Consider the following 16,221-nt stretch of genomic DNA (forward strand, 5'->3'; position numbering starts at 1 on the left):
GTGTGTGTGGGCCACCAAGAAACAAAGACTGGGGGAGTTAGATCTATGTGCTGTTTGTAGCCCACTAATATGGTGTTTGTTGGGGTCCCCATGCTGGGCTGGGCACTCAGTACAGAAAGACCTTGGTCCTGCATGTCGTACATAAGCCATTCACTGTACCAGTGAAAGCTGGACTGTGTAACACTCTTTCCTCCCTCTCTTTCTCTGTTTTCCCCCTTTCCCCATCTCCACCTCCTGTCCCCTTGCCCGCTTACCTCAGAAGACCTCACGTCACTCTGGCGGTAGCTCCTTCATTGCTGGAAGGAGGAGTCGATCCGCATCCCCTGCTCAAGAGAAGCACGTATCCCACCACGAAAGGCCAAAGAAGGTAAGAGCCACACAGACTTTGTCAGTCCTGAGAGGCACATCCATGTGGGTTGAAGGGGAAAAGCATGCAGAGAGCACCGATGGCCTCTCAAGGTGAGCCTTGGCTCTTCCCAATGAGTCTCAGTGTCAGAGATGTGAGCTGCAGCTGTGATTCTAACATCTATGCACAGAGAGCAACACAGCGACGGGGAACGTGAGGCCAAGTTTCCATGTTCAGATTACACCAGAGGGGTCCTGGCAGAACGTGCCTGTGGAACGTGCAGCTTCCCCCTCTCTGTCCTTATGGCAAGTCCACTGTGAGACTGGAGTGCTTTCCAGCCACTGAATCGATCTGTGTGGAAGCAGCCTGGGCTGCGATTTCAAATGGAGCAGCTTGAGGACATAAACTGGAGGCTGTTGGCCTCAGAGCTTGGATTCCAAGTTTTAAAGGGCAAAAAGGCAGTGATTAGTAATGTGCGTTGTGGCCAGGAGGTTAATTGTAGGCAAGAGCAATTAGCATGAGGTAGGTAGGACTTTGTTAGCTGGATTAACCAGCCACACGCATGCCAGCTGCTTCAAGCCTCCCTGTGAAGATAGTTTATCTTCATTACACAACTGTTTAGGAGAACTTTGTATGCCAGGTCTGATGGGTACAACAGTTCCTGATCCAACCCTGCTGCTTAAGACCTACTCATCCAAAGTGCTGCCGTGTTCCGGGACGTGTTAACAGCGCACCAAGGTTCATCATTAACCAACTGCCTCACGTGACAAATGCTCCTGTTTCAAGGGAAAGCAGCAGGGAACGTGGAAGGCAGAATCCCAGGAGACTCCTGGGCTCTGACAGGGCTGCAGGTTCCAGTATGGAAGGGGATAATAGAATACAATAGCGAATATCATATAATAATGAGTAGCCCTAAAGGGCAGGCTGGATGGTTTTTGGAGGATGCAGGCTCTAAAGCAAGAGGCAGCAGAATAAGAAGTCTTTCCTACCCCTGGATGGATATGCAACTTTTGCAATATCAAGAATCCACAATTTGCCACCCCATCTATCCAAAGGATTAGGGTAGGATGTGATGCAGAAATAATTAGTACAGGGATACTATCAGTATGGATGGGTAGGGTTTAACACCTTATGGGCCACATCCTGGCTTTTTTTTTAGCTGGAATCCAGAATTCCTTTACCAAGCAACCCCTGGGTATGTCCCACTATAGCCAAAAGCCAAATTTACCTTATTGTATAAACATAATTGATGCCCCTGTAAACGGCAGCATGAGGCTTTTAAGCCTTGCCATATGTGGCTGGCTGTTTACTTCTTTACTTGGTTTTGCCTTGTGGCAATAGGGGCATCCTCAGAACGTGGAAGTGATTTGGAATGGTTCATGATAGTGACCCACATCCAGAAACAGCCCAGTGACACTCCTGTGGCTTCAGTTGCCTAAGTCGGATGGATCTCAGCCCAGTCTCCAGAGGTCAAGGGCATCCAGGCTTTCAAAAGCAGTCTGGCCATCAGTTAATACTGACTGGCATGCCCAGCTGAGAGGCCATAAAACCCTGTGGGCAGGAAAGACATCTCCTTCTTTATTTACAGAGGTTACCCCGCAATATCCAGTTTGAAACGCTGCCCACCCTGCCCGGGACGCGTTCGGGAAGCTTGCCCAAACCATACCTGCGACGTGGGCAAACAAGGCAGAAACCTCTGCTCCCAAAGTGCTGCCTCCCCTTGCTGCCCACAGCCAGCCAGTACATTTCCTGCTGCCGACAAGGCTGAAGCCTATGGGGAGTATTTACTCCTCTTGTGTGCTCAGCTGCTGCGAGCAGAGGAGGAGGAGGAGGGAGAGAGGGAGGGAGAAAGAGCATCTGTGCCACGGCCGGGGAGCGCGCGCTTGGCACAAGGTGATGGGCTGTACTGGAACGTCCTATTTTTAGCCAAGAAGCAGGCAGAGAAGGGTGGGAGAGAGGGCAGGATCGGGGTGATTGATGGCAGCTTTGGAGAGCTCGGCTGTAATTAGAACTGACAGACTGTGCAAGTCAAGGCTGGGGACCGTGTGGGGGTTCCTTGTGCTTGCAGGGCTGGGAGCACGGTCAGGTAGGAGTAGGGGTGTGAATATCCTGCTCCCCAGCTTCGGTTGGAAAGCAGGTCAGCACTAGGGGGAGAGTGAAAACAGGAGGAATATGGATTTATTTATAGGCTTCTCAGTGGTGCTTGCCACTATTGTTAGCCTGTGGGATCCTCAGGAACATGCAGAGGCTCTGTCTCGCTGCTGCCTCATCAACTCTCCTCTTCCTGATGGCTCATTGGGTTTGTGAGCAGCAGATCCGATGGAGGCCCCTTCCAGGGCTGGGATTGCTTGGCTTTTCCAAGCCCTTCCACTTAGAGAGGTGGGGAGTCAGCAGGGAATGGGGGGCCGAGGCGATGGGCAGGGTGAGGGAAGGCGGCATTGGGTTGTGAAGTGCAGGGAGGAAGGGCTGGGTGTGAGGCAGTGTGAGAACGGAGCCCTTCCAAAGGGGTCCCGAGCTGTTCCTTCCCACATGCAGTACGTGACTCGCAGTGCATGATCTAACCCACACGTGCTGCAAGGGAACTGGGCGTGCTGCTGCACTGACCCCAAGGGGAACAGCTTCTCCTTGAGCCTGTCCAGCTGTGCAGCAGCTGGTCCCTTCCTCCCGGGGCCGGAGGCTCAGCACACAGCACCGAACCCTGTGCTGCAGGTGCTCCTGGCTCTCGGCTCCAGAAGGAGCTCAGTGCCTGGCATCCCCTTTCCAGAGCAGGGCTGGGGCTGTATGGAACAAAATGAGATTGGATCTAAGGAGGAAATTCTTTCCTGTGAGGGTGGTGAGGCACTGGAATGGGTTGCCCAGGGAGGTTGTGAATGCTCCATCCCTGGCCAGGTCGGACAGAGCCTTGGTTGCCATGGTTTAGTGTGAGGTGTCCCTGCCCATGGCAGGGGGTTGGAACTTGATAATCTTAAGGTCCTTTCCAACCCAAACCATTCTATGATCTATGAAACTGAGTGAATGGCTAAGTTGAAGGGTGCAGGATTTAACCCAATGGTTCCAGTAAGGCAGCAAAGACTTGGCATTTGCACTCCTAAGCCCTGCTGTAAAACAGTTCAGTGTTTGTGAAGAGTCTTGTTCTGTGAGGAACAAGGGACAATTGTGATGTGGGGCTGGAAGCCAGCGTCAGCAGCACGAATGATAACCAGCCCAAGCGTTTCCTTCTGGGCTGTCCTGAAAATGGGAAAGCTCCAGGCTTTGGGTTTTCCTCTGCACATACCAGGCCTTAGCAAAACCAGCTCCGTTGATGTCTCTGGGGTTGGTATTGCGATGTGTGTGCTCTACCCTGTAGGAGCTTTGTTTGCTTAGAAAAGAAGAAAGAGAGAAGGGAAACAATAGCTAAATACCAAGAAAAGGCCGGATGACGCACAGGGGTTGAATGAAGTACAGATGTTCTGTCACCTATATTGTCTGCTTGAAATGCATAGGGGAAAATCACCACGCTCCGTGGAATGAAACTGGCCCCATGAGGAGCAGATGGGAGTATGTGTGCTGCAATGGTTTCAGGTGGATACCCTATGGAGGGAGACACTCGTTCAGTGTTACTCTTCATGAACAACTGGGACCTATAAGCAAATTGGGAGTGGGGGGCTTCAGTTTGGATTTGGAGGAGGAGAGGAACAGTGAGTGCCCAGTGACACAGTAAGGACAGGCAGGCACTTGGAGCAAATAAGCCAAACCTGCACTTGCTCCTTAGGGAAGGTACAGAGCCAGTTCTCAACAGTCATAACACACCTTTAGCTCCTGAACTGCTTCCCTAGCCATGGAAGGGATGGCTTTATTGGGATAGAGGGACTGTGTCTGTCCTGTTCCCTCTCATCCCTTCAGAACCAGCCAGCACAGCACAGGAGCCCCGGTCCCATGGTGGCTGAGCAGATAGTGCAGAGCCTGCCTGCCCACCATGTCCTATCTGTCTTGACCTCATGCCAATGGAGGAAGTGAGCCAAGGATCCAGCCTGGCAGCTTTAACACACTGGAGAAGTTGTACTGGGCTGGAGTCTAAACCCCCTGGGTCTGCGAGGGGCTTTGTGTTTGCATTTGGGTTGGAGATGGAGGTTTCCTTCTTGGGGTTTCACATCTAAGCAGCACCAAAGGGCAAAGGGGGGCATTTTTATCAAGTGGGATGCAGGTGGCTGCTTGCATGGAGTTTTCAGGGAGAGAAGCCTTGTTTCATAGCATCCTTAAGCACCTTTCTGTGCCCTCTCGTTATGTGGGTCTCCAACCACCCCCAGCAAATCCTTCCATTAGCAGGGACAGCAGCAATTTGCGAGCACACAAAGCCCAGTGAAGGCTGTCTGTCTGTGTCTGTCTGTCTGTCTACCCCTCTCTCGCACTCGGAGGGTGTCTCAACCAGCACCCAGTGCAGGAAAGCGTTGAGTGCCCCTGTGCCTGATGCTTGCTTCCTCCTCGCTGCCGCTGCCATGGCTGCAGCCCAGAGCCGGCCTCCTCCTCCTCCTCCGGGTGAGGGAGTTCAGACAGCCTGGGAAAGAGGGAGGGAGCAGCAGAGCCCACTTGGCTCTTTGCAGCTCCCGGCTCTTCCCTCTCCTGCTTCCCCTCCATCTCCTTGTCAGCATCCAATTGCGGGTGTCCGGTAGATCGGAGGCTCGGGGAAGGGGAGCGGCGGGAGCGCTGCACATCCCCTTTTGGCAGCCGCAGCGCCCGTTTGGTCCCTCCTGCTCCGGGGAGCTCCGGGGGATGCTGTGTCTGCGGCACGCCCCCCCCCCTTCGCTGCATGCCTGCCCTGCTCCGTGCCCGCATGCCAAGCCCCGGCTGCTCAGCGCTGCATGGGGAGCGGTTGTGCTGCTCCGTGCCGCTGGGTGCCGGGGCCAGGTTCACGTTGCCTGCGGAGCGCAGCGAGCACGGAGCAAGGTAGGGCTTGGCTTTGGCTTGCGAGGACGGGATGGGGGTGTTGGAGGGTTTTCTGCTCTCACTGCATCCCCCTTCTCCTTCCTCATGGCAACAGCCACGCAGGTCCCTGCTGTTGGCAGCGGCTGTGTTGGTGGTGAAGTTGCCTGGAGGAGGGAGGGTTTGCAGAGCGCCTGTGAGCCGGGAGATGGAAGGGCTGGATGGGGAAGAGCCAGGTAGGGAGGGGACGGGACGGTTCGAGTGCTGCTTTAGTGCCCTTGTGGCTCTTGCAGGAAGCATTTGGAGCCTTCCGTTTCCTGGGGAGAACCCGCACGTTTCAAAACCTCTGGTGCGAGCTGGGGGATGCCCTAGGTTGTCTGGGGAGCTGTCGACACAGGCAGGAGAGCATCTGAGCATCCGGTGGTCCCTGCAGTGTGACCTTCCCACCAGCGCCGTGGGCTGGGGGCAGCCCAGCTCCTCTGCAAAGTGCCTGTGGGGTACCAGGACTGGTTGTCCTGTTTAACACAGGGCACTGCCTTTGACTGCTGATTATGGACCAAGATGTCAGGTCCTGACACCTGAGTACCCAAAAGCATTAGAGAGTCACTGGAGGGTGGGAGATGCGTGCTGCTTGAGTGGGCAAAGGCAGAGGATGCTCAGACTGTGCAGAGCTTAAGGATTATAGCTCAGAATGATCCAGAGTGGCTGGTGCTGGGGGTTTCTGCTCTGACCAAGCAGAGAGCCTGCAGAAGATGTGGTGGTGTGGGAAAGAAGTGCTTGGTAAGCAGAACAAGAGGAGGAAGGTGTGCCTGTGGGCATGGCCCGGGGCTGCGTGCAGGGACATGGAGCAGAAGTACATTGAGTCTGCGGTGGTTCTGGTTTCAATGCAGCCCTTTGAGCAGAGCGCGAAGCCTGGTCTCTGTGGGCCAGATTTTCTAAATAGCTTGAGTGCAGTTGCTCAGCACATGGAGTCGGGGCCAGATCTTCAAAAGAACTCAATAGCCAGCAGTTGGCTTTTGGGAAAACCTGACCATTTATTCAGGCATCTAAATGGGAGCTGAGGCATTCCAGCAATCTGGTCCCTGTTGTGCAGGCTGGGCTCTTGCTGAATGTGTGCATATGTACACAGTCCTACATGGAAGCAGAGGGCTGCTCAGTTTGCTGTGGCCTCTGCTCTGCTGACAGCAAAGGGAGAGATGGTTCAGGACACAGGACACAGGACACAGGCAGGACTGTGAAGCCGGAGGATGCGAGTTTGGTGGTTGCCATCGCAGTGAAGTTATGGGAGGTTTTATGGTTTGCTGTGCTAACAGGCAGGACATCGCAGCCTGTGCACGTGTGTCTCTGTGTGTAGGTTCGTTGCAGTTAGCCAAAACGGCTTGGCTCTGCCTTGTGTCATCTTGACCATGATATGTGAATTTAAACCATCACACTGCTGTCCTGCTGCTGTTTGCCGCTTCGTGACTGAAGTGCATTTGGGATTCGGGGCCTGGAAAGGAGAGAATAAGCTCTGTGATGCTCAGAAAGCTTAAGGATTGGGGTTTGTGCACTTGTTTGGCAAAATGTATTGCAATGGGGCTCCTGTTTTCCATCTCTGGCTTCCATGAGTGGCGCTGGCAGCATCTCCAAGTAGGTGAGCGTGTATCCAGGTGGGATGGGGATCCCTGGTGTTCCTGTCTGAGTGTATGGATGACTTTCAGGGAAGTATCATCAAGTTGCTCCATCCCGGGTTTCCCCATTTGTAAAATGAGATGTAGACATTAAAAACCTCTTTTTCAGGCCCTTGGAACTCTCTCTGCTGTGTGCTATTGAGTGCAAATTGCTACTACTGCTGGAATAATGAACACTGATCTGCACATGGTCTGTGCTTAACTTAGCTGCTTAACTAACTGGGCTGGTTTCCCCATCCTTCTGTCCTAGAAGGCCCACGAGACACGGAGTTTATAGCACGAGAAGCCCCAAAGTATTTAAACCATGATGAGATTTAGTGAAGATTTAATTTTCATCTGTCTTTCGGCACTTAGGCTGCAGGAATGGCGTTTTCAGGCTTTCCATGTTCACTGCCAAAGCTGGAAATATGCATTCAAGAAAGGGGGTGGAAGAAAACAGGGATTCATGTAAAATGCCATAGCTCTAACAGAGGCTTTCACAGATCCGCTGAATGCCAGGAGTCTGGTGATGATGGATACTGGCAGCGTTGGTTGGGCACTCAGCAAGTGCACTGAAGCTCGAGGCTGCGTTGGCCTCCTTTTTCCATCAGCTCATCCCAGGGAAAGCTTCCCTGGTGCTTTCCCTGCCTGGTGGCTGCAGCATGGGCTTCCTTTCAAGGGGAATGAAACCTCAGCCAAATTCACACTGGAAGGTGCTGATTTCTGGAGCTCTTTTGCTTCACTTCATGCCTGCTTCCTCCCACTCTGTCCTTCCTCCTGTCCCTTTCTTCCCCCATGGAGAGTACTGTTTCCTAAGCTGATCATCCCACTCTCTTCTCCCCAGAACCACGCAGTGGAGCTCATGTATTCGCTGCAATTGCATCTTCCCCTGACAGCATCCCAACTTTGGCATGTGCTGGCGGCTGTAGCCTCGGGGCTTTGCCTGCATGAGGAAGCAGTCAGCATCTTTCTGAGAGCCTTTCTGTGATATGACTGCACTGTTCTGAATGCAACTGAGCACTTCAGCTCCTAGAAGAAAAGGCCCATGCAAGGGGGTTGTGCCAGAACAGGCACAGAAAGGTCTCAGACAGGAGGATGCTCCTGCATCTGACAGCAGCTCTCTTGGTCCACACACCAGTGACCACACTGGGAGGTTTGGAACTGAGCACAGAAGGTTCTGTACCTTCAGCACATCTTTAGCTGGTATCAGTAGCACGAAAAGCTCCTGTAGTCAACTCAGTGTGTTCCCATGGGAGCATACAGCTAGGAAAGCAGGGAGGAAGCAGGAGTATGGAGCATGCTGTTCTAGGCATCCATCCTCAAGCCCCACTGGCTTGAGGTGACACAGCCTTTCTTCAGGCCTTTCACTGAGAACATCCAGCTAAACCTAAGAGTATTCTCCTTGGTTACAGTACGTTCCCCAGGAGAATATAACATCAGGGCAGGCAGGACTTGGTGCTTCCCAGGCCATGATTTCCCCTTGGTTTTCTGTTTGAAGAATCCCACGGCTCTGGGATTTTAGTGAGATTAAAAACCAGAATGAAGAGCTCAAATGGAATAGACTGGCTCCTGTGAGCAGAGATGGACCCGGACCAGCTGCCTCTGTTGGGAGGGCAGACGTGAGGGATCTCTCTCTAGGTGAAGCCTCCGTTGTGAGATCCCCACTGCCTGATCTCTTTACCTGTGCACACACAATATGGGCTGAAATCAAGCTTCTCCTGTTGGCTGCACAGGGTGGATCCAGGAAAGCCTTGAAGAAGTTGGAGCTGTTCAGCCTGGAGAAGAGAAGCTGCGTGGAGACCTCAGAGCAGCTTCCAGTGTCTGAAGGGGGCCTATAGGGATGCTGGGGATGGACTCTTCATTAGGGACTGTAGTGATAGGACAAGGGGTGACGGGTTAAAACTGAAACAGGGGAAGTTTAGATTGGATCTAAGGAGGAAATTCTTTCCTGTGAGGGTGCTGAGGCACTGGAATGGGTTGCCCAGGGAGGTTGTGAATGCTCCATCCCTGGAGGTGCTCAAGGCCAGGTTGGACGAGACCTTGGGTGAGATGGTTTAGTGTGAGGTGTCCCTGCCCATGGCAGGGGGTTGGAACTGGATGATCTTAAGGTCCTTTCCAACCCAAACCGTTCTATGATTCTATGGTTCTAAGGTAGAGAGTGAGGGTAAGGGGGACAGAGTCCCGCTGGGGGGAAAGCAAGAGGAAAGCTCAAGTTTCTTGGAATCAGCCAGAGCTTGTTAAGTCCTTCCCTATCATCTTACCATAAACTGATGTGGGGGCTTCTGCTGTTACTGTGCGCTCCAGATGTTGGCTGCAGCTGGGGTAGAGCTAGTGGGATGCTCCCAGCCAGAAGAAGCTGGGATGTGGCGGGGGAGGGATACTGGGCTCATGTGGATGGGTGGAGAAGGAAAGAGGGAGATGAATGTATGGTTGTAAATCCACACCTACAAACCCTCCTTTCTTTCGCCTCACAACTGCTGTTCTCAGCAGAGGAAAGGTTTGTACTTCCAGCGCTCTCTGGTTTCTTTTGCAGAGTCGGAAGGACAAAGAAAGACCTAAACAGAAGCACAAAAAACGTCCGGAGTCTCCCACCAGCCTTACCCCATCCTTGGTGCCCGTTGCTGCAGAGAAGGTACCAAACCTGCAGGATGTGAGTGTGGGGACCGAGGGCAGGGGGAAACCATTGGTGCTAAGTGGGGAGGGCAGAGCAAGGGGCTTGTCCCTATGGTTTGATTCCTGATTCGTCACATCCTCACTCCCTGCCTCGGGAATTGAACGTGGCAAATGGCTTGATCCCTGTTAGCGCTGAGGATGCGGTCGTGGAGCTGAGCTCCCAAGTGATGGAGCTGTAAGTGCCAGCCTGTTCTGCAGCAGATGTTCCGATTGGAAGCTCTCATGGAAAGAGCTCAATATCCATGCTTTGGCCTCGGCTGCTGCCACATTGTGAGCAGCTCAGGCAGGTGGATAAGCAAGGCAAAGCTTATGGGAGGAGGTGTTATCCTCTATTAGACAAACTGATGGAGCTGAAGGGAAAAAACCCAGACCATCTTAGAAGTACAGATCTCCAAAGGGCATTGCAGAGGTGGCTTTTCTATGCAAGACATTGAGGCGGGTGATTTCTGTTTAGATCCCTCATTTCAGGAGCATTCAGGCAGAGGGCCACACGGAGGTGGCCTGGGTTGCTCCTGAGGTGTAGAGGCAGGGAAGATGCTGCACGTGTGGGTTTGTCTCCTCAGTACCCGGGGCTGATGGGACACAGGATGTCAATGTGTTTCTGTATTCACATCATGCTGCTGGACATGGGCTTTTGCTGGCTGTAAAACAGGCAAACCCATGAGCCCTGAGCTCCCAGTAATGCAGAACAGACACAGCTGAGTATGCAGCAAGGTGAAGGCCAAGTCTGTGGTTGTTCAGGGTCAGGGAACAAGCGAGGTTACTCCAGCACCTGGACCTTTGGAGTTGGCCTCTCCTGTGTGTAGTGGGAATGTAAATGAATGCAGCTCCTTAGCAGGGCTGTTCTGGTACAAGCGAGAGTAGGACCAGGGCCAAGCTCCTGCTACAGCAAATAAACAGCGTGTCCTAGGAGTGTCCTTTTGTGCACAGAAACGCTCCTTGGGAAGGCTTGGGTGTCCTTTATGTGGCTGGACTGCCCTGTGGGGATGAGGATTCAGGCTAGTGGGGTCTGCCTATGTGAGAAGCACTGCAGGGGCAGTCTGGAAGGGAGAAAGCTCCTGCCAGTCAGCACAGGGTCGCTTTGGGTTAGGGCTGAGGAGGATTTGCTGTGTTCTGGTTGGGGGGGCCAATGTAGGTCAGGGCTGAAAGGCAAAGCTGCTCTCGTGGTTCTCAGGCTGGGAGAGGCAGGAAGGTAGAGCAGGACAGAGCAGAGGAAGAGCTGCCATCACTGGTGATGTACCCGTGCTCATGTTCAGCTCCGCTGTGCCTTTCGGACACCGCAGATTCACCCCGTTACCGGAGCTGCCAGGAGCTGATGGCCTAAGGAGATTACTTTCAAGCTGAACTGAAACCCAAGCCCTGACTCCTGGCCAGCTCCAGCGGCTGGGAGACAATTGCCCACTGTCTCCCCCAGGGCCCGGCCAGGCCTTTATCAATGAGGAGGAAAGGTGCAATTCAGTTTTACAGGCGGCTTTCAACTCTTTGTAAGCTGAAATTCAAGAGATCCTGATTACCATAGCCCTGCTTGAGCGACAGGGTTTTAGTGTTGCCCTAGGGAGTTACTATTAATCCTCATAACACTGAGCGTATTTCCCTTGCCTTTCTTTGGTGCTTAGATCCCAAAATCCTGTTCCAGCTCTGTTACCAAAGGTACTGCAGATGGAATTAAAGAGCTGCTCGGGAGCCTGCTCCAACCCTGCACAAACCCCTCCGAGGGTGGTTGTAGGAGGCTTTCTGCATAGTTGCACTGGTCTTTTGCCCCACTGATGTAGCACATCCAAATAGGTTTCCTCTTGGAAGCCAAAACTCCCTTGGACCTTTCTGGGTGGTAGATTAGTGCATCTCATCGCAGTAGAGTGTACTACAAACCAAAAGCTGATGTGCATGGTGTGACCGTGCAGAAGAGCATTGCTAGTCCCTGCTGTGCCATGGTTAGAGCCTGGAAAGAGCTGGGGTCTTTTCCTGTCCTTACCACTTGCATGATCTTGGGTAAGTTATTTATCACCTCCATGGTCTTCTCCAAGCTCCCAGTGAACCAGAGCCCAAACTCCCCATGGATAACCCCTGTAGGTGATGCAGCACCCCATCTTTCATGGGGAGCAGGTGGATGAGAGCACGTCTTAACATCATGCAGCAGCAAGGGCAGATGCTCATGTCCAGGCTCCTGGGAGCAGGACACTGGCCCAGTGAGCAGAGCCATGGGAGGCTGGTGCAGCCCTTGATGTCCACACCAGACCCATGCTGCCAGCACTTTGTGATGCTCACGCTGTAGCCAGAGGAGCACCACACAGAGTGAGGCTTCTGTCCTGGTGCACAGGTTGGACTGGTGGCACTGAGCATCATTGGTGTTCTGGAGCCAGCAATGAGGTAATCAGCAGATTCAGGCCTTGGTACTGTTTGCTCCTTGGGCATCAGGACTGTAATGTGGTCAGAGGTGTGACTGGTGCCTGAAGGCACACTCCAGGCTTCTCCCAGTTCACTTAGCCTAGAAGGAGCCTGCAGCAACGGGCATCTGAGCCCCAGCATCTGATGTTGCTACCAAAGCCCTCTGAAACTGTCAGCAACCCTTTAATAACGCGTTTTCAGAGCTATACTCCTGTGTAGCAGGACTCTTCCAGCTACTCCAGCAGGCGAGGCTGACAGCAGCAGCACTATGGCATTGCTATGGAGGAGCCATGGCATATTCCCCTGCCTTGTTGCCTCCGGCAGCCTGGCTTCCACGTTCACATTTTGCTTTAGTTTTGCAATCCAGATTTCTCTTTCAGGTCCAGTTTTCACCTCATCCATCGCCCACCCCCTGCTCCCCTCTTGAACCATTCAGTTCCGAAGATCCTTTGATGTGGTTTCCAGTCTTCCTCTCGCAATCAATAGCGGTAGACCTCTGGCTCTGCCAGGGTTTTGAGCATCTCCCTGAGTGCTTCCCGGTGGCTTCTAGGGATCTAAATACCATCAATACCTGATGCTGGGGCTCTCCCCGGCCTCCGTGTCCTGTCAGTGCAGGGACAAGCTCTCAGTGCCTCTGAGGTTTGGCAGATCAACATCCTGAGCACACGGTGTGGCCTCAGCTCTCGTCTGCACCGGAAAGTGAAACCAGGGTGTGAATTCACAGCATGCAAATGCCTCTTCCTACCAGCTCCTTTCAGCTCGCCTCCTGCCTCTGCAGTGTGGATCTGGGGGATGAGATGTTCATCGCCCTCCCAGAGGGGCAGGAGACCTTGGTGGTGGGGCACAGAGCATCCCTTTTGGAGGGCACACAGAGCTGGGAGCTGGAAATCGCCCAGTGGGGGATTTGGAGAGTGGGTTTGTGCTGGGGAGAGGCTCTCTTTCACTGGCACATTGGCTGCTTGGAGCTCACACAGACTGGGGAGTGGGAGGGAAGCAGAGAACATCCCCTCTGGGTAAGAGTTTCTGCCTGTTTTCACGTGGTCCATCCAGAAGTGGTGCCAAAAAGGATGCTTCTGAGCAGCCTGTTGGGAAGATGGCATCTGTGGATGGGGACTGGGGCAGAGGAGGGTTTCTCACCACGGCAGGAGCAATGAGCATCACCAATAAGCATTGGCAGCCAGCGCTGCTCTAGTTCTATAGTCACTGCCAGCACCAAGAGGCAGTTTCTGTGCTTAGGATCTCTCCATGGAGCTGGTGCCTGGTGCTGGGATGGGTTTGCAAGCAGCAGCACAGCAAACCTGTCCCTTCCCTTCCACTGCAAGCATCCCTGGGGAGCCATCCTGCTGCTCCCTGGTGCAGTAAATCTGCACTATTGCAACCCCCCCATCTGCCTCCTCCTGCCAGCTGCAGGCATCAGGAGCTCTTGTTGACACACTCACACATGCCCTGTTTTGGGCTGCAACATCTGGCTCGCTCTGGGTTCTGTAAGCTAAGCTGGGGATGCCTAGGCCTCTCTCCGCATCCATCCTCTTCTCCAGTCGGGTGCTGGAGGATGAACAGCTCCTGATTGCAGACACCATGGAAAGCAGGGAGGCTTTCCAGGTTTTCCACTGTTACTTGAGCTCTTGGTGGCTTCCCAAAGCGGGCCTGGAGCTGACAGATCCTGGGGATCTGCACTGCGCCTGGCTCAGGCAAAGGCCCAGGCACAGTGATGGGGTAGGAGGTTGTGTGTGTGGGGGGGTGATGATTATTCCTGCTAATCACAGCATGTCTCAGCATGGATATTTACCATAAGAATTCCTTTAGCATCCCTTGTCCTGACATGAGTGGGACGTCAGGGTCTTAAAAATAAGGTCTTCATACAATCCCAGCCTGGTTTGGGTTGGAAGGGACCTTAAAGCTCCTCCAGCTCCAACCCCTACCACAGGCAGGGACCCCTTCCACTGGAGCAGCTTGCTCCAAGCCCCTGTGTCCAACCTGGCCTTGAGCACTGCCAGGGATGGGGCAGCCACAGCTTCTCTGGGCACCCTGTGCCAGCGCCTCAGCACCCTCACAGGGAAGAGCTTCTGCCTAAGAGCTCAGCTCAGTCTCCCCTGGGGCAGGTTCAAGCCATTCCCCTTGTCCTATCACCACATTGCCTTGTCAGAAGTCCCTCAACCCATCTGTGTCTCCTATTTCCCCCTACAAACAGCAGCAGAGTGCTGCCTGATCTTGAGATGGAGGGAAGGGACGTGGTAAATACCGTGAGCGGCTCAGACACAGAGGAGCTGCGAGATGCTGATGGAGACTCATCTGATCTAGCGATCCGGTGTGGAAAGGCAGCTGATGCTTACCCTGCTGCATGGCTGCTTCTGCTCATCACCCTGCAGAGCCCTTGCTCTCCTCGCATTGTTCCTCCTTGGCATCCTCCCTGCTTCCCCTGCCAGTAGTTTAATCCAGGTCAAAGCCGCTCTGCGCGGCACCAGCCTCCCCCTTTTCCTTCTGGATCCTCTCAGTGGTTCCCTCTCGGAGCTCGTCCCTCCAATCAGGAGGCAAAGAGATGCTCTTCTCATTCCCCATCCATAAATTCATGAATGAAGAGCCTGGGGGCTGCACAGTGTCCCAGGGAGGCCAGGGAGGAGGTACAGCCCCTCGGGGGACAGGAGGTACGTGCATCCCGACGCGCCTTCATCTCACTGCGGGCTCCTGGGTTGAGGCAGGAGTTTCCCCATCAGGCTGGCACCTCCAGCTGGTTTATGCTGGTGACATTTTCCACTTGGTTGCTTTAAATAAACCTTCAAAACGGAGCTCCTGGCTCGTTTTGAAAGAGAGCTCTCACTTCCTCAGCGCTTCCCTGCTTTCCCCCCCCCACCAACCTCTGCATCATGTCATCCCCCCCCTCCCAGCCTGTTTGCAGCACATGAAACAACGGTGTTTCTGCACACACACGGATTTCCATGCTGGAGGATAGCCGATAATCCAGGGATTGAGACCTGTGGTTGTGCCCGAGGCATGCAGGTTGCTCCATCCCTTCATCAGGAAGGCGATGGGACTGCAGCCCTCAGCACTGTTATTACCATTGGCGTGATGATAGCAGAGCCCTCCCCTTCGGATCAAGGCTGTGTTGTGCTTGGCAGCCCATGTGTGTCTCCTGGAAGGCTCCAGTGCCACACAGAGCCCATGGGGCAAAGTGGGGAAGGAACAGAGGCACAGAGAGGGGAAGTGATTTAGCACAGCTCCAGTTTCCCCCTCTTTGCTCCTCAGCTGCATTGCTTGGGTCCTTGCCCCAAATCCAGGCTCTCTGGAACGGCTGCTTAGAGAAGGGCCCTTGGTGGGGAGGAGGGTGGGAGTTCCCAGGTGGATTTGCTTGGCAAACACTAGGGGAGCATTTGGCAGGAGGTGGGGGAATCCTGCCCCTGTCATCCCTGGGAGGCTCTGAGGTGGGATCAGCCCTGCAGGTGAGTGCCTGTCCCTTGGCCACCTGCGGCTGCCTCTTTTAGTTCCATCTGCCCTTTAGTTTCACAACTCAGTTTTATTCCCCTGCTCTGTTTTCCCCTTCCCACCCTGCCCTCATTCATTACCTGCCCTGCACTCCCTTCCTAACACCGGGGATTGAGAGCCTATCTTCTCATGTGGTTCCCCCCCTGCCCTCCTATTTCTGGATGCACCTCACCCCAGAGAGGTGAATTTATGGGAGGAAAACCCAAGGCTTTGCGTTTGTGCCATCTCCTTCCAAGAGCAGGCTCCAGGCTTCCCATACCCCCCCCACCACCAACCACTGCTCCCCTTTTCCTTCCCCAGGCAGATGTGGAAAGTCAGGAAGGTTTTCCCTGGGAGCTCATAAATCAGGGCAGTTTAATGCCCTGCATCCAGGAGTCTGTGATGAGAAAATACAGGATCCCCCCCCCACTAATTTCCACCACTCCCTTCCTCCTGTCTTTCATATTCCCAGCACATCTGGTGTGCGTTAGGCTGCCAGCTGTTGCATCGTGCGGAGTGATTAAACCATGTGGGAGGAATGGGGCAAGATTCTCATCTGGCCACTCAGGAGTCTGCATTAGGAGCCCTATTTTTTGCCTTGAGCTCTCCCCAAGAAGAGGTCATCTGGAGTCAGGGATAATGGGATGTGGGAAAGGGACCGGGCTTCCTCCTTCTATCTGCTCGGTAGGAAAGGAGTTGGTGCTGATGTACAGCTTGGAGCCATCCCATTAGGGCTCTGTCTATGCTATTGATTAGTTGCAGCCATACCTTGCAAGAAGTCATCTTTGAATGCTGCTGGTTTGGCTTTGA

At 53.7% G+C, this 16,221-nt stretch overlaps 1 protein-coding gene across 3 annotated transcripts in view; it reads left to right on the top strand.

Annotated features, from left to right (window-relative positions):
* The window catches only part of MLLT6 (MLLT6, PHD finger containing), a 41,636-nt gene that overhangs the window by 12,053 nt on the left and 13,362 nt on the right, over positions 1–16,221 (top strand). Inside the window, exons 7-8 of one of the 3 annotated variants that reach the window (XM_061361010.1) lie at positions 260–367; positions 9,428–9,544. In XM_061361010.1, the coding sequence (XP_061216994.1) occupies positions 260–367; positions 9,428–9,544 (225 nt within the window). The remainder of the gene's footprint in view (positions 1–259; positions 368–9,427; positions 9,545–16,221) is intronic. The other 2 variants (XM_061361012.1, XM_061361011.1) reach the window with 2 other exon arrangements.

This window comes from Neopsephotus bourkii, unplaced genomic scaffold (assembly GCF_033783945.1).
Source record: "Neopsephotus bourkii isolate Nb327-2 ecotype Australia unplaced genomic scaffold, CSIRO-AGI_Nbou_v1 NB_1044, whole genome shotgun sequence".
NCBI lineage: Eukaryota > Metazoa > Chordata > Aves > Psittaciformes > Psittacidae > Neopsephotus > Neopsephotus bourkii.